Source organism: Halictus rubicundus, chromosome 10 (genome assembly GCF_050948215.1).
Source record: "Halictus rubicundus isolate RS-2024b chromosome 10, iyHalRubi1_principal, whole genome shotgun sequence".
Lineage (NCBI taxonomy): Eukaryota > Metazoa > Arthropoda > Insecta > Hymenoptera > Halictidae > Halictus > Halictus rubicundus.
The window spans coordinates 12973225-12999895 of NC_135158.1; the positions used below are offsets into that span (position 1 = coordinate 12973225).

General features: G+C 51.2%; 1 protein-coding gene across 5 annotated transcripts in view; it reads left to right on the forward strand.

Annotated features, from left to right (window-relative positions):
* Positions 1–225: 225 nt before the first annotated feature.
* Positions 226–26671, forward strand: part of Eip93f (Ecdysone-induced protein 93F) — a 37302-nt gene continuing 10856 nt past the window's right edge. For 2 of the 5 annotated variants that reach the window (XM_076795647.1, XM_076795651.1), the window contains exons 1-5: positions 226–364; positions 20212–21194; positions 21424–21738; positions 22765–23004; positions 23772–23851. In XM_076795647.1, the coding sequence (XP_076651762.1) occupies positions 271–364; positions 20212–21194; positions 21424–21738; positions 22765–23004; positions 23772–23851 (1712 nt within the window). In that variant the 5' untranslated portion in view covers positions 226–270. Of the gene's footprint in view, positions 365–2411; positions 3429–20194; positions 21195–21423; positions 21739–22764; positions 23005–23771; positions 23852–26671 lie in introns of those variants that run through there. The other 3 variants (XM_076795648.1, XM_076795649.1, XM_076795652.1) reach the window with 3 other exon arrangements.

A 26671-nucleotide genomic window follows, 5' to 3' on the forward strand; every position in this document is an offset into this window, starting at 1 on the left:
TAAACGACAGAGAAACCCGGACAAAAGTACGACGAACGCAGCCGGGAGGGGGACATCGAGAAAGCCGGTCAACCGAGGGAAGAAAGAAGAGGACGAGCAAGGGGCGGGGGAGCGAGAGGACGAGGACGAGGACGACAACGGCGACGACGACGACGACGACGAGGACGGAGGACGGCCGGTGGCGGAGGGGGTGGATATCCACGCGGGAACACGAGGCAGGCGCACCCGGCCGGCACGCGCACACACACATTCTAAGATGTGATTTCAAAAATGGCGGATTGCCCCTATGCCCGCTGCATACAGGAACGCAAACACATCCGACGGGAGCTGCTGCGATGGACAAAGAATATGGTCTTCGTAGTCGGTGAGTTGAAACGCGCGCCTTCGTGCGACTCACGGTACCTTTCTAGGCCGTGCGTACCATGGTTTTCCGTACCGGAGCAAACAAGGACGAGCGACGCCGTTCGTTTAACGACCGCCGCTCGTTTTTAGACTCCGGCTTTAACTACGGCGACGAACCCTCCGTTCGACGCGTCTACCAGACGAGACCGGACGAAACGCATTTTTCAAATGCTGTCGTCGCGGCAACGCGAACCCCCGAAATGATCACCCTCGAAATTGCATATAGGCGAACCATAGATTTATTATAGCTTCGATCCATATGCACCGTACGCGAACCACATACACACGCCGTTCCCCGCGTGGCGGAGCGCCGAATACGCGTCTAGGATACGCGTATAAATGCAGGAGCGCGAGCACAGTGTCCGCTTGTAGGTGTGCACGAAAGATAGGCAGAGAGAGAAAGAAAGAGAGCGGTAGAGATAGAAATAGAGAAAGAGAGGGTAGGTCGGCGAGAGGATGAGGGTTGGAAACGAGAGAGAGATATAGGGGTCAGGGAGGGAGAGGGAGAAGGAGAGACAGAGGCAGAGAGAGAGAGAGAGCGAGAGAGAGAGAGAGAGAGAGAGAGCGAGAGAGAGAGAGAGGAGCAACGCCGGTGGTGAGACCTGTTGCGAACCGAAACGCCGAATCCTGGTTGACTGTGAGCCAGGCGTGACTCCTACTCGTGTCCGTACGTTCAACAGGGTGGTTGCATGCTGTCGAGAAACATAGCGATATTTCGCGCGTGTACCTCTTTCTATGCATTGGTAAATTTTACGATCCTCGCCTCTCTCTCTCTCTCTCTCTCTCTCTCTCCGTGCACTTTCCACGGACTATTTTCGCTGTTGCCGTTTCCGTTGCCGTCGCAGCTGCGAACGATACGATGAATCCCGTGGACTCTCTCGCCCGTACAGCGATGCTCGACGATAAAGAGACAACAGAGGCAATCTTTTTGGACGGGAGACAATTAACGATCGCGAGAATAAGATCGTTTCTTTGTTCCCCGGTGTTGCGGGAAGAATCTCGGAAGGTTGGAAAAATTTCGTTCATCGATCGGGTCGCGCCTCGCGGTTAGGTTCACCGGCGAAAATTGCTCGGGAAGAAAGATTAATAGTAAAATCGGGTTCGCATACCAACTTGTTACCCTTCCGCACCCTTAATACGCCGGCGCCTCTACCCCTATCGTCGTCGCCGCCGCCGCACCACCACCACCACCACCGCCGGCAACCACCACCACGAACGCACCGGAGTCGTACACACGGGAGTCAAGCGCGCAGAGAATACTGCACAAGCTGCGTGCCTTGACCACAGACAACCAAGCTATCCCGGCCGCCGCCCGAAACCTTCTTTTCTTCTTCTTACTGCCTCCCTTCGTCCTTCTCCCTCTTTCCTGTTCGCGGATCCACATCCCTCTGTTGCCCGCTCGTCGCTTACACCCCCACCATTGTCCTCCCACTGCCCCTGCACTCTCTCTCTCTCTCTCTTTCTTCCTCTCTCTTACACTCCCTCCTCCCTTCTTCTCCGCCTTCGGGTTAGTCCGTCAAGAGAAGAGAGTTCTCTGCTACTCGTAGAAGGCGCGTTTCCACGCGCGCTGCTGTTGCGTGCACTCGCCGTTACGTTTCTTCCTCCACTTTCGTAATCTCACCCTTCGTCCCGCCGCCTCTTCTTCATCCCCCACTCGGGCCATCCCCTTTCCGTTACCTTGGTCCGCCGCCCCCGTTCGTCCTCCTGTACCCCTGCCCCCTCGAGTCCTCCGTCAGCCTCGCCTCGCCTCGCCTCGCCTCGTCTCGCCTCCTCCTGCCTCTCGCTCCGGCACGTTCGCGTCTCTCCTCATTTCGGAACGCAGCTGCCGCTGGTGGTCGAGAAATTTTCGCGAGTCCTTCCACCCTCCCCCCTCCCCCCCTTCCCCCGGTTTCCGCCACCTCAAGACCCTTCCCCATTTCCTCGTTGCCCGCCCCCGTCCTTCGATTTCCTCTCCCGGAACCCCCGGTGTTCCTACTACGTTTTTTCCTCGCGATCGGTTCTCCTACTCTGCCGCTGCCGGCGAAGATTCTAAAAAGGAAGGTGGTAGTGGCTGCCGGTACGCTCTACTCCCCCCCGAGAAAAGGAGGCAAGGAGAAAAGGAGAAAGAGAAAGCGGAAACGGAACGGCCGGTGTGTACGGGAAGGGAACGAGCGAGAAGAGGAGACGGCCCCGAGTATTAGTCGCGTGTGTGCGCTAGAGACCTCCGCCACCGCCGCCGGTGGTGCGCTACTCCTCTCGAGACTTCCATGATCTTCGGAGATCGACCAGTACGCGTTCGAGAAACGGTGACGGAGGGTAGCAGAGAGAGCGAGCCTTGAAATCGAGCCTCGAGCCTCGAGTCTCGCACCTCGACTGTCGAGTGGTGGCTCGGTCTCATCGGCGCCAGAGAAAGAGACAAACAGAGCGAAAGAGAGAAAGAGAGAAAGAGAGTAAGAGCAGTGCCAGTTTAACGGTGGTGGCGCAACAACGTGGCTTCGAAGTCCTGTGTGCCCTGTGTGTGACCCGATGATCAACCTCCACCGGATCTGTCTAGTGTCGCGGTCACAGTGTCCGTATGGTGTTGTTCCTTGAAGAGAGTAGTCGTAGTCTCTCGTGTCGGGATGTGATTCGTCCGCGGCGAAAACGGATCGGCGACCGCCCCGTTCTGGCGACGCATCCGGCCACTGGCATCGCGACCTGTTACGTTGCACGTGTTGCACGCGAGATGATCGATATCGGCCGCGCGGGATTTTTCCAAATTTCCGAGTGCGAGAAGCCCCCGCGCGTCACGTAATCCTCTCTCGCCGGTGGATTATTTGCACGCGTAATCCTCAGCGAGATCGGTGCGTGCGTGCGTGCGTGTCGCGATCATGGAACAACCGGACTCGCCGGCGAACCGATGCCACCACCGGTTCTTCCCATCGCAGTCCACGCTGTCCCATGGAAGCTTCGACTCGCGCTGCGAGTCCTGGCAGTAGCGATGCCTGCGCGCATCATCGTCAAACCGATAAGGGAAATTAGCGGGAGCGACAAGACGTAAACGCAGAGTACGTATACTCCGTACAGTACGTGTGATCTCTACAGTGTGTCTACGTGCGCTTATTGTCGGGTACAGTGTTGTCGGGGTGTCGCGCTGCTGCCACGCTTTCGAAAATCCTGCGCGTCCACGTGCCCGACCGAGAGCGCAACACTCTCAGCTGACTCGGTGGCGAAACGGTGCTCGAAACGAATCTAGTCTCGATGAACGGAAAATTATCGTCGATGATCGAGACAGTGTTAGAAAGAGAAAAAGAAATAGAGAGAGAGAGAGAGAGAGAGAAAGAACGCGCATAGTTTAAAAGTTGGAAGAAAAGAGTCCTGCTCCATCGGCGGGCGCATCTCCCAAGATAAACGAACACTTCGCAAAGTACATTTTTCCGCTCTTTTCCCCATTGTGCACTCACACCCCTCGTTCCGCGGAAACGCTCGCCTCTAAGACGCAAGGGAAGAGCCGGGCCCGGTGGCGAGGGGCCGAGAGGACGGGGAGGAGGAATGTTCGGGTGGGTGCAGTTACTGCTGATCGTTAAAAGGCGCATAAAAAAGGTCGTAAGAGAGAGGGAGAGCGAGAGAGCTCGCTGGAAAAAGAGAGAGGAAAAAAGCGAGCGAGAGAGAGGAGGGGGGGGGTAAGGGCGAGAGGAAGCAGCGCGAGAAGTAACAATAAAAATTCGTGGGCATTCGTGTTTCGTCGTCGGGGTAGGAGCGAAGAGACGTGTGGGGTGAAACGGCGGCGGCGGCGGCGTCGGCGGCGTGGCGAGAGGAGAAGCCGAAGCCGTCGTAGCCGAAGGAGAAGGTGGAAAAGTACGGTGGCGAGGGTGTCGAGGGACGCGGAGGGGTGCGGACCGAGGGACCAAGGGGCGGAAGAGTGTCGAGGGGCAAGGAAGGGAAGGGAAGGAAAGAGAAAGAGAAAGAGGCGAGAGGGTGCAGCGGCGGGTGACGGTGCAGGCGCATCGTGGGCGGCGGGTCGCGGGCCGAGGGGGTAGCGAACCGGAGGATGGGTATGGCGGAGCAGGGTGCGTAATGAAACGATATTGAGTAGCCGTGGTAGGGAGGCTCGCGGCGAAGGGTGGGGGCCGTCTTCAGCCCTCTCCGTCGATTGACCTCGCTTCGACGAGGCGAGGCTTGCCGAGAACTCACGGCGAGAGGGGTTGAGGGGCGCGAGCCAGCGAGACGAGGGCGAAACGAGGGTGGGGGCGAGTGGCACACAGGGGCGGACGCGACAAGAACGGTGCCTCGGTGGGGGCGAAATGCCGAGCGATCCTCTGCGTGGTCTACCGGGAGGAACGAGGAGCGAGAGCCACCGTGGGAGGAAGGGAGGCCAAAGTTAAATTGTCGAAAATTACGCGACACCTTCTTTTTGTCTTCGCCGCGACCCTCCGACGCCTCGGTGTATACGCCTCCCGAAAAAACTTCAAAGCCTTCAAAGAGTGTACGTTGGCGGTCTCGAGTGCGCGATACAATGACGCGGGTACGAGAGCCACCGGCGGGTACGAGATTTTCCGGTTACCCTTCGCGAACGACTCGATGCCATAGTTGAGAGTTTACCGGTTGACACGCAGGCGGTACGAAAATATAGAAACATCTCCGAAATTACCCGCTCCCGAAAAACTTGCAAGGGAAGTTTCCCAAACGAGCAATCAGATTTCAAAAGATTATTGTGGGAAGATACGGTACTCGTATCGCTTCGCTTGTTCCATCACGGAATTTTTTTCAATCTAATTACTCGTCTGTCAAACTTCATCTGTCAGCACCGTGACCGATTCGTGTGACCGTTTAATGAGGGTAACGTGGGTGGTTTCTACCCATGTGTCTGTGCACCAGCCACGTCCATAATATTTTCGGCCAATCAGCGGATGACTGTGCCAACTCCCGAGCTCGCTACGATAGGAGAATGGAATCGGGAAAGCAGCGAGAAAACGCGAGGCGAGAATATTTTTTGGTTGACGAGGCGACGGAACGATGGAAAGAGTACGAATCGCAAACTTTGACGAGCATAAATATTCCAACGTGTATTTTTCGTTCAGCTGAATAGCGGGACCCCGGTATCGCGTGTAAACAATTTGGAAAATTAATAACGAACCGCATCCGTGCTGGTTTTTTAAAACGCGGAAAATGAGTTAACGTCCGGATGGAAGCGCATAATAATCTATTAAACGATCGCGCGGCCTGTCAGATAATTATCAGGCTTGACAGAAATTAATATCAACGAACGATATTAACGATCGGTCTTCTTGTAAAATATAACACACAGGCGTGTCGCGACGAGCAGTCGCTGGGCTGCGTTAGTTGTAAAATTCATATCGGACACCGGTAATTTTGTCCCCTTTTGTACTTGACAAATTATTTCTGCCACGAGGCAAGCCCTTTTTCGTTTTATCAGCCGTGCGCGCCCGCGAATTACACGTTTCACGTATTATTTAACCTCGTGCGCTTTGAACGCGTCGTCAACTTTTCGCGCTAGATAGTTTTCGAGCCCTTTGATATCGAATTTCTGTCCGGTATATTCCGATTAAATTTGATAATTAAAAAGAAACAGAAAATCCCGGTGAAAATGGTATTTTCAGCCGCGATAAAGTTGCTTTTTTCTTTGACGCGCGTGCCACTCGGAAAACAAACTGTCTCCCCTTTCAATTTGCACTTTGCACGCCATTTTGGATAACGCATTCGAGTCATAAATTTCGAGACTCTTACGAACACTACACCGCTAAACGGTTCGCTTTAAATCCTATCCTGTGCTGCTCCGGCAGAGTAGATGCGTCGTTGTTTACGTTACAATGATAAAAACCGATTTAACAACAGTCGAGTGTTGCACTCGGTGGGACAAAATGACCCTACATTCATCCAGCGGAGCTCGATAAATAAACTGCGGATGTTTATGCATATCCGCGTGTCCATAAAAATCATTTACCAAAGAGGCAATTACGCGGACATTTAACTCCTATATCAAACGGTCCAACAAGTCCCGAATAATGGAAAAAATCTCGATAAACTCTCCACCATATTCGCGTTCATACATTATTATTATTCGTTAAACCATCCGAACGAGCAATTCTGTCCGAAAAGAATCAACATGGCTACCACCCCCGCTCCTGTCGACTTGTTGCGACGACCTAAGTTTGCTGAGTAATTATGCGAGCAAGCATTGCGTAATAATTAACGAACGCGCTAATTAATTTGAAAATCTTACGCTTCTTCCCGCTGGCAGTGCCGTCTTGGATTAATTTTAACGCGTCATCTTTCGATTTTCATGTTCCAACGAACGCTCTAAATTGTTCTAAGCTGAAACCGCGGGACACCACGTAACATCGGAAATATATCGACAAATGAGGTTATGAACTAACCAAAAACAGAGTTGAGAACTTACCACTGCTGCTTACGGAATCGCTTCTACGGAATCAGGATGATCGAATTGGTATCATCGAATCTGAAATCGACGATAGGGATCGGCAAACAGCTTCCGCGAACCGCCAGCTGACTCCGTGTGGTCCACTTTCCGAGTTACGTTACTCCTGCAACAGAACGAGTACGCGATTAGATTCGCCGTACATTTAAGTCTCAAAATTGGTAGAATATCGTGATCTCAACGAGATAATTACCCTCAATTCAACTATTTTTGTCGTCTCCTCGTGCAGCACGTATTGACACGACACCTTTGTCTTCAGTTCTGCGCATATTCACCGCTTGTGTCGCTTTGGATCCTATTTTCAAAAAGTGCGCGAAGTTCAAAGTACCTATAATTATTTCCAGGAAAATACCAGAAGTAATCTACAATCGATCTATTAAGATTAATATGCGACATGAAAGAACATTTTACAAGCTACAAGGCGACGTATCCCACAGATAAATTGTATCAGTTGAAACACTCGAAAAATTGGTTAAGAAGTCGTATGTCTATGGGAAATACTATGATCAATGTCGTCGACTTCCGATAGGTGGGCTTTAGCGTTCTGGTCGCCATTGATCGAGATCTGAATTTTCCACAGGTCATTCTTGACATTAGTATTGTTTTCGCGGTAAACTCGGTGTATGGTATCGGTGCATCAAGAAAAGTGAGGTTATGTGTGGTTAGGTTTTTTGTGACAACAGTTCGTGTAGCGGGCAAAGTTTTTAACATATTTTAGCCGGAACCAGCGACTGTTTTTGTGCAATATTTCGCGAATTGTTCGTGCCGTGCGTTTAAAATATGCAAGCGCCTATCTTTCGCGAATTTATCGGTAAAATTATCAGTTCGAAGGACGCGGATTGTCGCGAAACTGTTTCGGTCTTTTTTCACTGTGTTCATCAGGGTAAGTGATCGCATTCGTTGGTTGTTAAACTATTGAACAATTATTCTGCCTGACTGTAACACCAATAATTATTACTGGTGAAACGATTATTATTTACAACATACAAGTAAAAACGAATGTACATTTAAACACGTAGAAGGAAATATTTAACACTTAAGATACCAGACGGTATGTAATTACTATGCTGTATCTGGCAGAAGCTTGTACTTTGTTTAAAAATGATAATTTGTCAAGACCTGTTAGTAGATTGTATCGTTGTAGATAATTTTTTATTCTACTCTCAGTTGTCTACTTCTAATGTTCGAGTAATTGTCAGCAGATAAAGTGATAGGTAAAAGGCCGGAATTATTGTCACGACGACTGGCCTTGAATAAAACGACGAAAACTGAGACTGGGACTAAAAACTAACAAAAAATTGAAAACCAATAAAAAACGGAAAGAAATAAAAACTATAATCGAACAAAATCGAAGGATAAATGTGAACGAAGGGAAAACGAGGGTGCGGGTGATGTCTCAACGCGATTATGGCGCGAATTCAGAATGGCCGATTTCAAATCTCTTATTCTCTTTACGAAGACGCTCTTGAAATATAAACTGTATTTCAAATTGTATTGTCTCGATGAAGAAAGTCGGTTATTTTTAGCAGAACGGTAATTGTAAGCGTAACTTTCGATAATTGTTCGTTTTCTTATTTATTCGGGCCGAACACTGTCGTAAAACCGGCGGCTCTGTAAACGATATTTTAATTGCGTTTACGACGAACCAACTCGGACCGTTATCATTTCCATTTAATTATGTACGCGGCCGAGAATTTGCCCGGTTAACACGTTAAAGTAATGAAACTTTGAGCTACGGGGCGCGGAGGCGTGCGGATAGAAGCACCTGAAAATCCGTAAAACGAGTATTACTAAAATGGTACGTTAAATTGGCACGCGTTACACCGGAGAACCGTGGAGAGAGGGAACGAACGGTAAACGAAAGTCATGCATAATAGAATAAATATATAGTTCGCGTTTTTACGTAGTTCCGCAAATCCACTGGCGAAAAAAAAAAACTGGGAAAGAGAGCGCGAGAGAGGTTAATCCGATGATGAACGTCGACTATCTGTTGCGTTTTAATCTGTCCTTTTTTGATCGCCGTCCGAATTTCATCCGCGCAAAGCTCCACTTCACCACCACGTCGAAACGAAGATATTAGCCGTCGGGAGTGTTGGTCGAAAACTCGTTTCCACCATTACCAGACACGTGCACTCCTGTTTGCATACACATGTCGTTGAAAACGTCGCTCTTTTCTGGATCACTACCTTCTCCTCTTTTCCCTCTATTCATCTTCAAATATTACGATTATCAGAGCGTCGTGCATTGTTCCCCGTTTCCCAAAAATTGGCCATTCTTACAGGATTCATTCGCAAGGTCAATCCTTCGCTAAAAGTATTTTTTATTTCGACTTGAAATGATTATTGTGTCCTTACAATGCTCAATAATCTTATGCTAGATTCAGCTATGTTTATACGACTGGATTATTTTTATTTAACAGGACGAACAGAATTTCTCTGTCGCAAAGGGGTGGACCATAAATTTGAATAGTTCATTGAACAATTAAACGCGGAGGAACGGATGTGCAGAAATATTTTTGACTGACGATGTTCCGGAGTACCTTGTTCTGCAGGGAAAAGTAACTATGGGGCAGTGACAATCTAGTCAAATAGGGGACTGAGTTTTCCGGTCGTGGGCAGTTACCTAGAATCCTCGGACGACCGCCCATTCCACTTGTGTGGGGATGAACTGCACCCTTAACGGGGCCTGCAGGGGTGCTGAGTTCAAGGAGGTCGCTCAGCAGACCTTCCGATCGTCTGGAGGTTTACGATGCCTATAATTCAGTGGCCTAAGTCGAACGTTGATTAGACAGTGGCGGAATCTACCACTTGCCCACAGCACTTTAGCAACCACTAACAGCACTGCGTTTATAAGGAGCTCAATCATTTTCTGCGAATAATAATCTTGGGAAGACTTCTTAGATGTTGGATCTAGCTTGAAGTACGTTGTTGGGATCATGAGTAGACGTTTGTGGCAAAGATGCGTAAATGCATTTCGAAACAAGAGTTACTTGGAACTGTTTCAAATAATTGCTATCTGGTTGCTGTCTCTTGAAATAGAGACAATGTTTATTTTGCATAAAGATCCGCGGTCTATTTATCGCTTTATGTTATTCGTGTGCTAAGATCCGCGTGCTTAACATTGATAGTACTCGATAGGAGGTAAATTTTGAAAAACGGTGCATCTGCATGGTAGCGCGGCCATTTATTTTGGATCGGCAAGTAGCAGAGTCTGGTCCTCGGTCTTTGTCGCTCCCTCGCCCGTATCTGGTCGCATCTTTGGTGGAAGCGATTCGTGTCCAACATACGTATCACCGCGAGGTTCCCTTCTAACCGGCTCGGCTCTTAGCTAGCATATTTCGCAGTCTCGTCGAGCACAAAGTTGGCATTCAGGTATCTCTGAACATCTCGCAGTGGAGAGATACTGTTCGGCTCGGAAGGCGGAAACGAATCGTCGCCGACGACGGAGCTCACGTTCGTCGAAATAATACCGGAAAAAGGATGCTAAGGTCCCAGATATCTGAACGCGGCTGTGCGCCGATGTCCTTCGCGCTTCCGGCCATGCGACGCGACGTCGCAGTTCTGCATTCCAATTCGTCAATGTCAGTTCTTTGTCAACGATGAATTTAACGTAGCCCGGAGAGGACGCGTTGCGACGATCTTCCCGCGGGTAACACTAGACAACGAAGAACGATAAATGGGTCACAAGACGACTGCGCTTTGCGCCTCGGTGTCCGATTACCGCTTACATCGCTCGGCCAGCTAAAATACGACCGAAGTACTTACATATCCCTACGCGCGTTCCTCTGATAACGCCACCGGAGATCTCTCTCGGTTTGCTCGGTCGTTTTTGGCTCTGCTCCGCGGATTCGAAAGTCGCGGTCCCTTTTTGACCGGGTTCGGGTTCGGGTTCGTGGGAACCCGCGTCGCTGTTCCCGATCGGCGAACAAAAACGAGGCACGCTCGCCGGATCGAACTATTTATCGTCGCTTATCTGGCCGGCAGGATCGCGATAGAATAATCCCGTTAAGCTTCGGATCGCCTCGGCGAGCCGGTGGAAGTCCGCGCGCGATTCTTGAAATTTCCAGGCTCCGTGTTCAACCAGCTCCGGCGAGCGCGGAGCGGAGAGGAGCGGCGCGGCCCGTGGCTGCAATTTCACATTGTTCCAGTATATTATTTCATTGCACGATATCGCTCCATTAGTTCGACCCGAGCAGTGATTCCCGAGGTCATTATACCAGTGGAGAATCGTCGGGAAAGAGTGAGCGCGGGCAAGGAGAGACGGTGGAGAGGCGAAGGAGACAAAGAGAGAGGTCGACGAAGAGAGAAAGAGAGAGAGAGAGAGAGAGAGAAAGAGAGTGTGAAAGAGAACTAGACAAGGAGAGGGAAAGAACGTGAAAGAGAGACATGGACAGGGAAAGAGAGAGAAGGAGAAGGAGAGGCACGAAGAAGAATGGTCCGCGAGGTCAGCCCACGTTCGTACATATTCTCACGTAGATCTGTGTACGTACCGACGCGTGCACACCTTGACGAACATTGTTGAAGAAAAAGAAGCGGGCTCGACGGTAATACATCGACTGCCTAGCGGGTCGGTACCGCCGCGACGGGATGACTGTTCGAACGAATGGAAAGGGCCGAAGGACAAAGACCGAGGGACCAGAAATTTCGGCAGCTGGTACTTTTCGGCCTGGCATTGCTTTCAACGAGAGCTCGCGCATTGTTTGTTCCGGCGAGCGCTTTTGTGACCGCCGATCGGCTGGCTGGATTTTCCTCGCTCTCCTCGGTGGCTCTCTCGATCGATTCGGGCCACGAGAGATCGATCAAAAGACTAATCTCTCTCTCTCTCTCCCTCTCTCTCTCTCTGTCGGCAAACCCGAGAACCGATCCTGTCGACAGAGATGCAAAGAAACACGCGGCCGCGCGCGAAAACGGATGCACGCGAGGTCTCCGCGTCTGTCTGCGCAGCGTTTCGTTAATAATATTCGCGAGGCGCGAATATTATCGGTGGAATTAACGAATAACCTTCGGGGACTCTATCTTTGGCAAGCATCGTTTCGAGATCTTAATGAGGCACGGCCTGGGTTCCATGCCTTGTTGAGAGACAAGCAACGCTCGAAGGATTTCGACATCCATCTCTCGCGCGCGTTCTCTGTCGTTCGTTCGTTCGCTCGCCGCGAAAACGACCGGCCGATCTCTCGCCGGTGAATGGGAATCTCGCGATCGCGTAACAAAGCGACGCCGATAGTAACTGTCGACTAGGCGGCTATTTAGAGAGATTTTTTCCACGACGCCGCCAACGAGTCCTCGAACCGACGAAAATAATACACGGCTTCGCGTTAATCGCGTAAACCGGTTGTCCGTGAACGGTCTTCCTTCCTTCGCGGATCCGTGTTACCGTGCTACCGGTAAACCGATAGATCGAAGCTCCTTTTATTCAGCAAACCGATATCTTTATTTTCAATCTCTCTTTCTCTCTCTGTCTCTCTCTCTTACAGTATAAGAATCACACTCGCGATAAAGCTTTCGAACAGAACCTTCTAATTAACGTTGCTAATAGACTGCGAATTTGATGCATTTCTGGACGAACACTCCAAAAGAATTTAGTAATATTGATTATCTGCGACTTATTGAAACTGTTGCCGTAAGAAACGTATTTTCTCTAACCTCCACTTCGTGCGATCGACTCAGACAATTTCTGTTTCACATAAAAACCCTATAAACCGAAACAAAATTCTATTGTTGTCGACGTATAGCCATCGCAGACTGCATAGGCGTAAAACTTCGCGACAAATAAGTTCTAATCAACCACCAAATAAATCGTTAATCATGCTATAGGGTTAAGCTTCTCCACGTGTCTCTGGAACCGCGAATTACGCTCGTTTAGGAAGGAAAGATCGAATGGTAGAATAACGAGCGTGTTTAATTAGAGGTTGCGAAGGAGAAATGAAAAACGGTTGTGGGCCGTGTGCAATGCCCGATGAAGACACGGCCGGCGGAGTCATCGATGGGTATCGTTGCTCCGTTTTCGTTTTTGAGGGTGTACGAAAGAGTGGAATCGAAATCGGGCGGCACGGCGCGGCGTGCCCCCGATGAGAAACAGAGAGGGGATTTTCGAAACTCGGACGCGCTCGGCGACCTCGCGTCCGAAAGCGTGGGTTTCGTCTGCGGCGAAACAGGGAACGGTTATCGCAATTATTTCGTTATTATCGTCCTGAAGGCTTAGAGCGGTGGCGGCGGCGGTGCGCGCGCGGTGCAGAGGCGAATCGCAAGCGAGTTTCGGACAAAGGATAGCCTTGTGCGTCGTGAGAGCCAGCTGCGGCCCCACCATGCCCGACCACCCATTTCCTAACCTTCTACTCTCGTCTAAACCGGATTGCCATTGGTCGAAACGGGCCGACGATTAGTGACGGGACCAAGGGAATAGCACCAAGAGACGTAGGACCGTGGAAGAGGGGAGGGGGACAGCGATCGAGGGTCTAGTGAGAGAGAGAGAGGGGGGTGGGGACACACGGGAGACGAGGGGAAATATAGCGCGAGCGCGCACGGATCTAAAATTGCGGCTCCGCCATTGGCTGGATGGGCCCCGAGGCCATTCGATTTAGAATTGAAGAATGGTGCCGCTATATCCTCGGCTCGCGGAGGACGCCCGTGGAAAGTAGATTCTCTCCTTCGTTTCTCTCTCGAATCTTCCTCATTTTGATTCCCGATTTATCAAGAGAACGACCAACACGACCGCCCCGGGGACTTCCGGAAAATTTTTCCGCGCCGCCGTCACCGCGATCCCGCTTGTTATTATTCTGGAACACGTAGATAGTTGGCCGTCGTCGTTCGATCCCGCTGGAAACTTCACTTCCAGTTAAAGGCGAGCTCTCCCTGTTCTCTCTCTCTCTCTCCCTCTCTTCCTCTTTTCATCTCGGTTTCTCTGGTTGGCCGAATGGCCCGGCATTATTGGTTTTTTGGAGCAATCGTCGGTCTACGACGACGACCACGACCAAGACGACGACGACGACGGCGACAACGACGATGGTGTTGGTTGCGCGCGAACCAATTTAATCGCGGCGAAAATCCGAAAGGAGGAGGGATAATCGTTTTATAAGGCGGGAGGAGAGGCTCCTGGTGCCAAGTCCGCGTCATTGGCTTAATCCCGGGCGTGGTCATCCGCCCTACTTCTTCCTCTTCTTAAATGGCACGCGAGATAAGATTGGTTCGGCACCTCCTGCCTGGAATTTCATCCAAAGGTGCGCCCCGCGCTCCGTGCCGTCTAATTACTTCTGGAATCGATCAAGGACTCCGGAGAGACGAGAGGCTCGCGGCGAATATCCAACCTCCGAGAGAATCCTCTCGTCCTTTGGAAGAAGAAGCGGTCACGGAAAATGTCAAGCAGCCGCCACCGCCGCCAGAGTCTCAAGTCTCTGGTCCGACCGTACGACCGTATAGAACGCGATACGCGACACACATTTCTCGTGACTCGGATTTTTCTGATTGGCCAGGTTAATCGGCGGAAACCATGAAAAATTCCTGTCTCTGTTAATTATACATTATCAACCAGAAACGGAACGGTTTCAGCGGCTTTTGGGGTCGCAGAATCTAATTCTGGCATTACTTGCTTGCTAGAATAAGAAACTGTCTTTACAAATGTTTATCAAGCTATAGCAGGAGGCAGAAACATCAAAGTTTTTGTTAGTAGAAACGGATAAATCCCCGTACTACAACAATCCGTTAAGATACTTCGAAATACCTGACTGTTATTAATTTTAAAAATGAGATCAGATCTGTCCTCTTCAGCCTATCCCAATCAGGTATTAGTTATATTATTCGTGAGACGAAAATTTCGATTTCATCCCACCCATTTTATACATAGAAATGGCCGACTGTGCGGTGATGCTCCGGTCGAATCCACTCGTCTCCGACCGGTCTCGGTTCGATTCGATTCAACTCGATCCGACTCGACGCGAGTTTACGTCATTCGGGAACGCCTTGCAAAAGACACGCGGCCTCTCGTGCCGTTGCAACGTGGTGCATAGCGCGGAGCAACACACCGCGGCATCGTGTCTCGAGCGGTGTTTCTCTTTCTTCACTCGGCTGGCTGTACCGTTGCATTTTGCTGGGAGATACGTTCATTCATTTGGAAATCCGGATCCCGTGTTTCGCCGCCTACTCGCCGGAGAACTCGGTGAGAGGAAAAAGCGCGATTACTACCTTTCCAACCAGATTATTCTTCGGCGAGCCCATTGATTACATGCAAGGTCGTCGATGCTGCAACGCCTGCAACCGGCAGATGCAGACAGCGACAGGCTCTCCCGGTCGCGGTTAATCAGACCTTTGCAAGAAAAAGGGGAATCTTAACTCTCGCGCTGCTCCCTATCAAAGGTGCATCGATCGTGGCCTCTGCTCGATTCATCCTCCGTTAATTGTTTCTTCTACCGCCGACGTTTAGAGCGCGAATCGACCTCGCCTAATCGTCCGCAAGCAGCTTCCTCCGACGAAACCGATACTCCTCTCCGGACTCGACAAACTCCTGTCAAACGATTCGCTATAATTGCAACCCTATCTGTAAAGTCGAGACTATTTTTCTGCTTAGGCATCTTCTAAATTTTCGTCTGAATGAAAATGATATTTCAAAGTTGTTTGATAATTAGACTGCGGGTTCTTTGTGCAAATAGAAATTTCCTACGTCACTTAGAAATGTCCTCTTTATTTTCTTCGCCTTTGCTCAGTGTCGTCGATCGCACTTCGGTCGGCGGATGAATCAGTGTGCAGGATAAAGAAATTTCATCGTTTCCGGCATCCGTTTGTTCAGTTTCGTGCAGGCCAAGGCGTCGCGTTTTCGCTCGTATCGCAATAGTCGCGGAGCGGATGAGTTGGATTTGACGTCAGCGCGAAACGAAGCTAAATTTAACGCGGTCGGAGAAAAAAAGAATTTCGTGCAACGATCGCCTTATTCTGGACAGATTTTCATGACTCACTGCGCGCGCAGCCTTGAGGCTCAAGCGCGTTCTCGCGAGATGATGATTCGTGTAATTGCCGCGGTTCTCTCTTTCTCTCTCTCTCTCTCTCTCTCTCTCTCTGTCTCTCTGTCTCTCTGTCTCTCTTTCTCGGTACGTGTTCGATACCATTGCGAAGTTTGAGGTTTTCTGGACACACTCGAGCTCGGCTATTGTATTTCACGATTGCATTCGTTCGCGCAACGTCCGCTCCTCTTATCGATGAATTATTAAAATACGACGCGAGCCGAGGCGACGCGTGCTGGGACGTCGAAAGTCTTGAAAACACCGATTAACGGATCGGCCGGTCTTCGATGACGCTTCACGATGTTCGGGCACGATCGGGTAAACTGCTGTAATTACCCTAAGCACGCCCACTCGTGCCACGCGCTTGGTCACGTGTGTCGAAACTGCGCCGCGTCGCGCCGCTCCTAGCCGAAAACCATTTGTTAAACGTAGTAAACCGTCATGTACAAAAAGTGTGCACGATGCACAGACACAAACGATACCGAAGAACTGCCACGCGAATATTATTCGTAGATCAGTTTACTTGGCAACGAAGCTCTCACCTTACGCTATAATCTAGCTAATTTCGACAATGACAAATCGATATCCGGTGGCACTAATTTTATAACAATCATTTTGATCCAGTTCCATCGCGCCGGTCACCGTGTTAAACGATGTCTTCTATTACACGCGATAGCTACATTTCAAGCAGCTGTAAACAGAAGAACAATCCCATTAAGTTCCCGAGGATTTTCCTCGGCGTCTTCATGTTTCTGGCTCAAGTTAAGTCAACCCGTTCCTACTTAATTATGCGGATAAATTTCTAGACTCGAGTGTAAGGTGGAAGACAGCAGTAGAATTTGATACAGTGCCTGGATTGAAGCTGCATAGTTAAATCAGAAGCGAAATTCATAGCCGCTTTAGTGTCACCGACGACATTAGAAGAATCCTTCTCGACGGTGACGCAGGGTGATTCGATTCTAGATTCTGTTCCGCAAAGTTCGCGAAACTTCGGGGCGCAAAGAGCGCATTAAGAGTCCAAAGGATGGTTATTTGAGGCCGAGCTCTAATTGACTGTGGAGTTATTATGCATTTTGCTAGCAGCTGGCGCGGCTCGCAGGTTGTGAACCGGGGGTTTCGAGCGTGCTGGCCGCGACTCGAGCATAATGTACGTTTTTCTGACGGCATGGTTTTGCGTCGGGAGATCGAGTCCGCGTTTCCGCAAACCGGCATTATACCTGTGTTTGATAAGCTGCGTGGAACTAGAGCGTTTAAATAATGGTCGTTCAGATGGCGATGGACTAGCGCGATGTGGCGGGGGTTGCGGGGGGGGGGGCGAGGAGGAGGAGGAGGAGGAGGAGAAAGAGGCGGGGGAGGGTGTTCTCGCTGTTCGTTCGAAACGTTCGACAAACAATAATAATTTATTCAGATGTTTTTCATTGCGCGCGCTCCTTTCGTGGCCTAGCCTGCGTTAATTCAACGTGGCCGATCAATGTTAGTCGTGGCCGCTCGGTGACATTTTTTTCCCGCCGTCACCTGGAAATTCGTGCCGCCGCGAGCCGAGGCGAGGCGAGGCGAGGCGAGGCGAGGCGAGGCGCGGCGCCGTGCGTCGTCGTTCGTCAATAATCGATCCGGTACCCTCTTTCCCGTAACGCGCGACGGGATCATCGTCGCGCGGCTAGACGAGGCGAGATTCGCGAAAGAAACGAGAGGCGAGCGCAGAGGGAACAAGATGAGACCAGACAAAACGGGACGACACGAGACGAGACCTCCTTTTACCCTCTCGTCTTGTCATTTGGCCCGAAAAACTATTCCAGCGTTATTTGTTGGTTCGGGGCCATAATATGGTCGTCGGATTTGTCCTAAAGCCAGCTACACCATCCTCGGATGAATTAGTGATATTCTAAAATCAAAGTGACCTTGACTTTTTGGCGAGAAAACTTTTTTTCGAGGATTTTATACGTTCCAGCTTGGAAATGTCTAAATACTGATTCAGTTCTGTTCTAGAAACATTTTTGTGCTAGATTATCGGAAGTGGCTGAAAAATTGTAGCGAAGGGTGTTTGATGTTTTTATTATACTTGGGAAATATGAAAACAAGTTATACCATATTACGGCCAAGTCAACTGTGCGCATTAAATGTTGTTCATTTCGCTTTAGTTCCAAGAATGGACTTTTCGCCGCATTTTCGAATGAAATACCCCACTGTGCGGCGGCGCAGAGGCGGGACCGGAAGACGGGAATTCCGATCGCGCGCAGAATCGGTCGCATGGGTTATCTCTCGTGCGAATTGATTCGGACCGCGATTCAATCTGCGAATTCTTCGACGTCCAGGCCCTCGTCCCGGTTCTCGAGCAAACGACGCGACGACGGGTCGGGACGGGTAGAGGAGGACGGGTCGAACAGAGGATGGAATCGTGGCGTCGCGACGCCTCGCCTCGCCTCGCCTGGCCCAGCGTCCGCGAGAACACCGGGCTCGCTAGCTCGGCTTTAATCGGCACGATTGTCCTGCGCTGGCCGGACGACAAAATCAATCCCCGGTGAGAAACAAAGGCGGCCGCCATGAAAAATCGCCACCGCGCTCGATCTTCTCGCGCACGCGAAACCCACGCGCACATGCGAACGTATTTACGTACGTTCATCGGTTGGCATGTGCTCGCGGCACACGCGACGACCAAATGGCGTGACAGTTATGGTGCATTTGCGGGACGCGTGCCACCGTACCGGGTGTCTGCTTAGAATCAATTGCCGCGTTCCAAGTGGGACTCTGCGAGAAGCCTCTGCCACGGCCCAATTCCGCGTCCTCGGTCGCTACCTTTCCGACAAACCGCTTCTTCGTCGTTTCCATGCGCGACCGTTGACCATTCGGCGACGACGTCCGTCGCTTCTGCAAAATATTCCCTTTCGTGATCGTTTCAGAATTTTTAAAACTCTACGGTTCGTAGCCAAAGATTTTTCAATCTATTCAACCACTTGCCCCCCGGTAACGTCATCTAATAATTTGGGATTATAATGTAAAAGAGGATTTCTAGGATTACTTTTGGCAGACCATAAGTCGTTCAATGCACAAGCTGTGCAAGTCAAAAAGGTTGTCGCTTTCTGTAATTCCTCGGACAGAAAGCGTCGTGTTAAAGTAAAAAGTCGAAGAACAAGAAAGAAGTCGACTTTCTAGGTAGATTGAATTTGCAATTTCGAAAAATGCTTATAAATCAAGCACCCGTTTCTCTTGGTACGAAAACAAAAAATCTGGGAGTAAATTGACTTACACGCGTTGAACGGCTCAATTATTGCTGATCCTATTGCTGAGCCGGTAGGTAAAGCGTTAATTTTTCAGCAACCATCGGCAGCTGGCAAAATTGCTAAAACCTCCGTGGGTTTTCGTCGCCTCGCCTAACCGGCAGTTACGCTTGCCGCGCGTCACTACGATAACATTCAACTATTCGGCCTTTGGATAAGGCAAGCAGAAAAATTCCGTTATCGCCGCGTCTATCGCGCAGCCGGCTCTGGATCCGACGTTTCGGCCTCCGTGAACGTTTCGACCGTTCGGAGGATGATGCGATTTCCACGGTGAATCGAAATGTTGCTCGAATTCCCGGGGAAGGAAAACTGCAACGGATTACCGATTAGCAAACCGCGGTCGTAATAAAAACCCGTGGCGATTTCGGTGTGTCGCAATTTTCCGTTGCAACACGCTGCCAGATACTGGGTCGTGCGTGCTGCCCGCCACGCCGCGCCGTGTCCTTCAAAAAACCGCCGCGTCCGGTCGGTTTCTCGGGCATGCGATTTTGGTGATTCCAACATCGACGCGTGTTGCACGTGTTATCGTGGTCTGAGGATCTCTACGGTAGCAGGCGAGAAACTCGCTTTTCCGTGATCCTTCGAACACTTGGTATCGCGCCTGCTCAATTCGACAACCCTTTCAAAACGCTGCGCAACTCGGGTAGTTTAATCCCTTGCCACAAGATTTTCTGTTTGTAGTTTATTCTTTCGCATATGACGGCACAAGGTGCAGTTACACTTATCGACCGTTCGACTTGTCTGATTGCGACAAAACGCATTCTCCCGGTACTTTTTTTGATACAATCGATGGACAAAAGTCCGTAGCTTCTGTTGTCTTTACGATAAAGACATCGAACGAGTACTGCGAGACGGCTCGATCGGACTGTGAGAGAAACGAGCGAGAAAAATCGTCCATGTTCGATCGCGTATGCGAGTCGGTCGGTTCGTTTTGGTATTTTCGAGGGTCGTGCCGCTCGTCTGAATGCGACCGAGCCGTCTGGCAGTAGTTGACGGAAGAAAGGTTCAGACGCATTGAAAGAAGCGAGAGAGGAGGAGCGTGGAAAGGGGTTGTTGCCAGAGAGCGCATAGGTCTCGGTGTACGGCGGTGCTCGTCATTGTTTGATGTAGTTGCGGTGGTGTCGCAGGTCTGGAACGGGTAGCGGAGGAGTTGATGGGCCGTAGGAGATGGAAGCAATATCAGGACACTCTGTACAGCGGTACTCGCAGCAGCGAATCAGTGACGGCACAGCCCCACCACCGGCTCTACCCGGCATTTTCGTCGTCCTGCGACCCGGTGCCCGGCAACTTGGAACAAATTGGGCCGCGCACGCTTCATCCCGCGACCACCTCGCTACCCACAACGATAACGACAACGACAACGACGAGCACGGTGTCGGCGGCGGCGGCTGCGGCAGCGACAACCACCACCAACACCAGCAACACCAGCAACAGCAACGCGGCGGCAACAACGGCGACGACGGCGTCGACGACAGGCTTGGTCAAGCAGGAGAGCCTGCAAAGGCACCCCCTGCAAAACCATCACCACCACCAGGACCACCACCGTCACTATCACCAGCCGGAGGACCAGCGTCGTTTGAGGCCGGACGAGGTCAAGCTCGAGCTCGGGGAGGACGAGTTCCCGAACGGCGTCGCTCGCGAGGAACCGGCAACCAAGGGAACGGAGACATCGTCGCTGATTACGGTTACGGCGGCAGCGACGACGACGACGACGACGACGACAGCGACGACGACGACGACGACGACCACGGCGGCGGCGACCACGGGAACGACCAGCATCGCCACCATCACAACAAACAGCACCGCGACCGGCACGATACCGACGATCGCGTCGACGAACGCGACGGCAACCATGACCACCGGTACCACCACGATTCCCACCAGGCGAAGACGCAAACGCCAAAAGAACGACGGAGACGGTGCCACCGACGACAGAGAGGACGACGAAGAAAACGAGGAGGAGGAGGACGCAAGGTGTCAGAACGAAGCGGAGAAGAGGCTCAAGCTCGATCAGGATGCCGACAGGCCCGTCAGTCCTCTCAGAAGGGAAAAGGATCGAGCTGCGAGGGACTATCCGACTGCCAACGCCACCGACACGGAAGGGACCAAGGTACGTACCCCATTTCACAGGGGCCATTCGTCATTTTCACATCCTCCAAACCTTTCTCTCTTTCATACCATCTCATCCTAGCCCGAACCCCTGCATCCCCTAAGCAACTATCTTTGAAAGTACCTTCCCCTGAGCAAGATCCTAGCAAGATTATGGTTGTCAGCGTTCTGTACTGTCCACGAGGGCATCGTTTGGGGGCAAGATTGACAGGGTTTGACGCATGTTTCAGGAACGAACGGAGGAAGTCGCGTTGGTGCGGACACCGGTGACGCAGGGCTTGTTGAGAGTGAAGAAGGAGGAGGAGTTACAAGAAGCACCGAGTTCTGGAGGTGGCCCAACGATATTGACGACACCGGCTCCGGATTCGGACGGGACCAGGTCAGGGTTGCCGTGTCGGGAGGTTGACACGGCGGCTAGGAACGCGGTAGCGCCGTATCTGATCGGAGGCAGGCGCACCAGCCCACCACCCGAAGACTGGAAGCCGAACGACAAGTGTTACTTTTGCCTGGACGGCAAGCTGCCGCACGATGACCAACCGCCCCTCGTAAGTACTGTTCCGTAGACGAGTAACGTGTCCATGCTTGTATCATACGTTCATGGTGTGTATCATCATCTTCGGCCGACGACGCGCGCTGCTTTAAAACCCGATTCTAGCCAGGCAACAACCGAACAGATCTATTTCTGATCCATTTCCATCTAGTTCCATCTAGATACAGCTTTTGCTGGTTTCTGCTCGTAACTGTGACATCGAATCTTTTCAGAGTACACAGTAATTTCTCTATACATGTCGCCAAAACCTGGATGATTAGCGTCGCGTTATCCCCACCACCGCGGAGTATGCTCCGTGAGGGGCCTGGGACGCCGAGGAGTGTAAACATAACACGGCTCGGGTATGTCTCCTGGGCGATACACGACGCTGGCAAGACCCGTGTTGTTGACATATATCGAGAATTCAGTGTATACCTCGAGTGAATTGATAGATGTTCGAAAAGATTGGCAGAAGACTCGAATGTTGATTGACTTTCTTGTTGCTGTTTTGCCCGCGAGCAAAAAGAGTAGTAAAAATGACTCGGCTGGGCTAGAATCGCGCGTTAAATCAGTGCGCACCGGGAGAACGAGGGAGCGCATTAGCGAAACGAGAGAGCTCGCTCGCAATCGAATCGCTCGAAAAGGACAACGCCGGGCGAGCTCGGGAGCGCAGCCGAGGACGGGGCTCGCAAAACGTTCAAATTTTGATTATTCCGTGAGAAGCACGGCTCCGTCCGCGACGGCTTTTGATCGCTTTGACGCTCGCGCGTCCAGCTTATAAAAGTTTCACGAAGGTCGGGGCCGGTCGGGCCGGTCGCCTTGTGAAAAAGCGAACTCGATCGTGGATTCGATCTTTCGATCCCGACCGGACTGTTTGAACGCAACGGTGTTGGCCAGGTAGGACGAAGCCGTCTCCCTTTTTCATGATCGTTTCTTCCCTCCCACGCCGGTGGTAATCAGTTTCCTTTCCGTGTAATTCCGTCGACCAATGACGGCGAGAGCGACGGACGAACATAACATTCCTCGATGTCCGGTCCTGCAGAGCCCGCAGAGCGACAGCAGCAGCAGCTCGCGATCGGCCGAGTCACCGATGTCGGTCCAGGTGGACCCGATGGCGGCTTCAGTGGTCGCCGCGGCCCTTAGCGGCACCTACCCCACCTTGCTGCCCCAATGGTGTCTACCACCTAGGGAAGCGCCTCTGGTTGGGGTACAGGCTCACCAGGACAGCGCGACGCCAGTCGATCAGCCGCTTGACCTCTCGGCCAAACCCAAAAATTCTCAGGTACGTGTGCCTTCTGGCGTGGGTAGATGGAGCATACAATCTTCTCTTCTCCTCCTTCCTCCCTCTCTCTCCTCTTTATCTGCCTCTCTCTCTCTCTTTCTCTTCTCTGTCTCTTAAAGTGCGAATACGTTAGCAAGTAACTTGTGACATTTTTGTTTGCGAGAGCGACTCTCGTGACACGTGTAAACGCCTCTGAGATAGCGGCCAGCAAGTTGAGCTCAGATTTCTAGTAACAGATTTTAAGCTTCCTCGCCGTTAAGTCGAAGACACCCTGATGACGGTAGCTGCAATGCTTGCGGAACGTTGGGAAAAGAATTCCCTCCCAGGACACGGCTTACACCCGAAAGTCTTAACAGTGGGAACTGTATAATATATTTACAATACTTGCAGGCGAGTGTGCACGCTTCTGCAAGTCACTCTCGCAAGAAAATGTCGCAAGTTACATGCCAGCGTACTCGCAGCTTCAGAGCCCTCGCGTGGAAGAAAGGTTTCGCACCTCTGCTCCTCCTCCTTTTTCGTTCTCTTCTTCTCCCCCACCTCTGTGTCTGTGTCCTGTTATGTCTATGTGTCGAGAATCATCAAAATTGCACACACATACACACACACAAACTCACATACGTAGCAGTCGTCTGTCCACATATGTATTTCTGTTCGCCCTCGAAACGTGCAACGATTACGGTCCGAGAAAGAGGAACGCATGTTATCTGTCGCGTGGAACGAAACGGATCCGCACGGTATCGATTGAAACGTATCTTTTTCTGTCACAGGACAACAACATATCCCTTTTGGAGCAACAGAAAATACCTCTAAGGATGCCGGCAGGTATCGACCCCAAGAGTATCTTTAAGTAAGTAACCGAATATTCGTGTACAACTGCAGAGCTGTGTGGCGAACCGATCTCGAGATGCACCGACGAAAACCGCTTGTAATAACCGTACGTCAACGTCCGGTTAGCTTTTGAATGGACAATCGGTGAACTTTAAAAGTGCGTTAACTCGATTTATTTAACGGTGGTTCTCGTCGAATCGATACCAATATTAAAAACGTTGTGGAATAATAGAGGATCAAACCTCTTGCTCGAATGGGGGACGTCAGAGTTATTAGCGTATAGAAGCATATTTGAAGCGCAATACGGGTCAAGCTGGCAATCGCCTAACTATCAGAGACTAGAACCAAGTGGAAGTTAATCCTCGGTAATAAATCTACTAAGAAGTATAATAAAAATAGGGTCCTACATTGCGTTAGACTTGCAAAATACACATCACTGGACAGCGGATCTTAATGCAGAATAAACATTTTCTCTCCGAGTTGCAGCAAACTCGAGTCAAATAGAAATTCATTTTCTTTCTTAACGTGCCAACGGTTTTAAATCACACTCGTTTTTGTCATAGATGCATAAAACCCGCAGTCTACTGATCGATTTGCTAGCATTCCTCCCGTTCCTTAAAAGCGATGATTTATATTTTATTTCTGCCTTACACAGTTTGAAGATGTTTATGTTCGTTACAGTACTCGGAAGGGTTATGAAACTGTGCTCGGCGCTAGCGGGACGTCTGGCTCGTCGATTCCGCCGGGCGTTATCGCGCGACTCGTTTTACACCTCCGGCACAGGTGTTTGCATTCCTGGCGGTTTGAAGCGGGCAATTCGGCGGACAGCGAAGCGAACCGTAGGCTGATCGCGTTCCACAGGCGGCGAAGCGACTCCGTCGTTTCGACGATCGGGCGGCCCGCGGCCTCGGTTACTTTGCCATTATGCAAAAGTTGTATTAGCGAGTAGATGGAACAGAGCCGCGGGAACCCGGTAATTAAAAAGTTCTCCCCGCGCGTGCAGTCTGCCGGCAGATTTTTCCGGCGATCGTCCCATTGTTCCGGCGAGCCACTCGTTATGAATTTACCGCGAAAGTCTGCAGGCCGCGCGCGTGTCTTCTCTTTTTGTTCCGTCGGTGGTGGACGACGTTCGGCCGGAGCACATCGTGTACACCGTTGGAACGATGAAACACGGTGGAGGAGCGCGAGCAGGCGCGCGCGCGCACGCATTATCTCGGCGTTAATCGTTTCGGGGGAATTCGCGCTCCCGCGAACCTTTATCCGCCTGTTCGCCGAACGAAATCGCTGTATCGGCTCGGGGGATCGCGCTCGTTCCAAAGGGTGGCTCGAAAATTGCAAAGTGAAACTCGAATCGGCCGTGAAAGTCGATCGAAGATCAACGGAAGAGAAATCGGAAGTTCTCCTCGGTCGCGCCGATTTTCCCAAGTTCAACGGTTTCGAAATCGGCCCCGGATAGCGACACGCGAGATAAACCGTAGCGATTCGCGAAAAACAAACGGTCGAACGCGCGAACAGAGAGAACGTGAGAGAGAGAGAGAGAGAGAGAGAGAGAGAGAATGAAGGAAAAAGGAGGAGAGAGAAGAAGAACAAGCGCGAAGTCAAAGTCGCGGAGCGTGTCCGTACGTTGCCCTCGTGTTTTCGCTGTTTTCCCCGCGGAGAGCATTTTGCGCGTCAAATTTTTATCGTCGTCTATTATTAGTCCACCGTAATCTGCACCTCCTGACACATCTAAAGCGCAAAGTATGTACCTCGCTGGTGTCGTACGGCGTCGCGAGCGCGTCGAGCGAGAAGGATCGCGTTCGCGCAGGCGCGCCACCGTAATTACTGATAAGATAGCCCGCCGTCGAAACCGCGCCGGCAAAGTCGAAATTGGAAGCTCGAAATTTCGCGAACAAATTTTCCGCGACCGTGGGCTCAGAGAGAATTCGAATTCGATGAACGATCGGCCGCGGGGTTGTCAAAGAATTCACAAGTACCCGTGTCACAAATTGTCACCTGTAAATGACCCGCGCAGAGTTCTCGCGCGCGGTTTATTAAACCGTCGAATCGGGTATCTTTGGTTCTATCCATCTTGGTAATTTTCTTACGGTTTTATCAGCGGCGGGATAGGTCGACGAACTCGTTAGGGGAGCCGGAGTTCCTGCGAGCCACCGATCGGGAGTGGGAGAATTCTTTGTACGACAAATTCGTTCGGTTAATCTTATCGTGGGCACAGCGGGGCGAATTGCCGCGGCTCGACCACGGGAGCGTGTCGCTGGTGGTGTTCGAGCGGCTCGCGCAGCCTAACGACCACGAATTCTCGAAATAAACAACTAATCCCGCGGTACATATCGTTCCGCAAACCGCCTCGCGACTCCCCTCAAGTTTCCCAGCGGGTTATAAATCGAACATGTCCGGGAAAGCTCTCTCTCTCTCTCTCTCTCTCTCTCTCTCTCTCTCTCTCTTTTCGCGTTACGCAACGAATCCGTCGATGTCCCTCCACCGCGTGGCAGTGACTTGTCTAATTTCGTAGCCGGAATTCGCTGTGACGCAGCCCGCGCGCACGCCGCAGATCAAAGTGTTAACGAGAGACACTGTGTCGGATCGATTCGCTTCTCGTGCGGAACACGTGCGCGTACCGCTCCGGCCACGTGGCCCTGCTCCACCGACATCTCTACACGTGAGCAACCGCGAGCCGCACGCGAAAACTAAGCCAACCGAACTCTCTTGGCCGATGGGCTTCGCGAACAGCCACGATATTGTCCGATAGCCGAGCAATTACCGGACCTTTGAGCAGTCCGATCGATACTTGTTGCGATAACCGCGCGCATAACGCATAATAAACATGGGAACTCTCCGC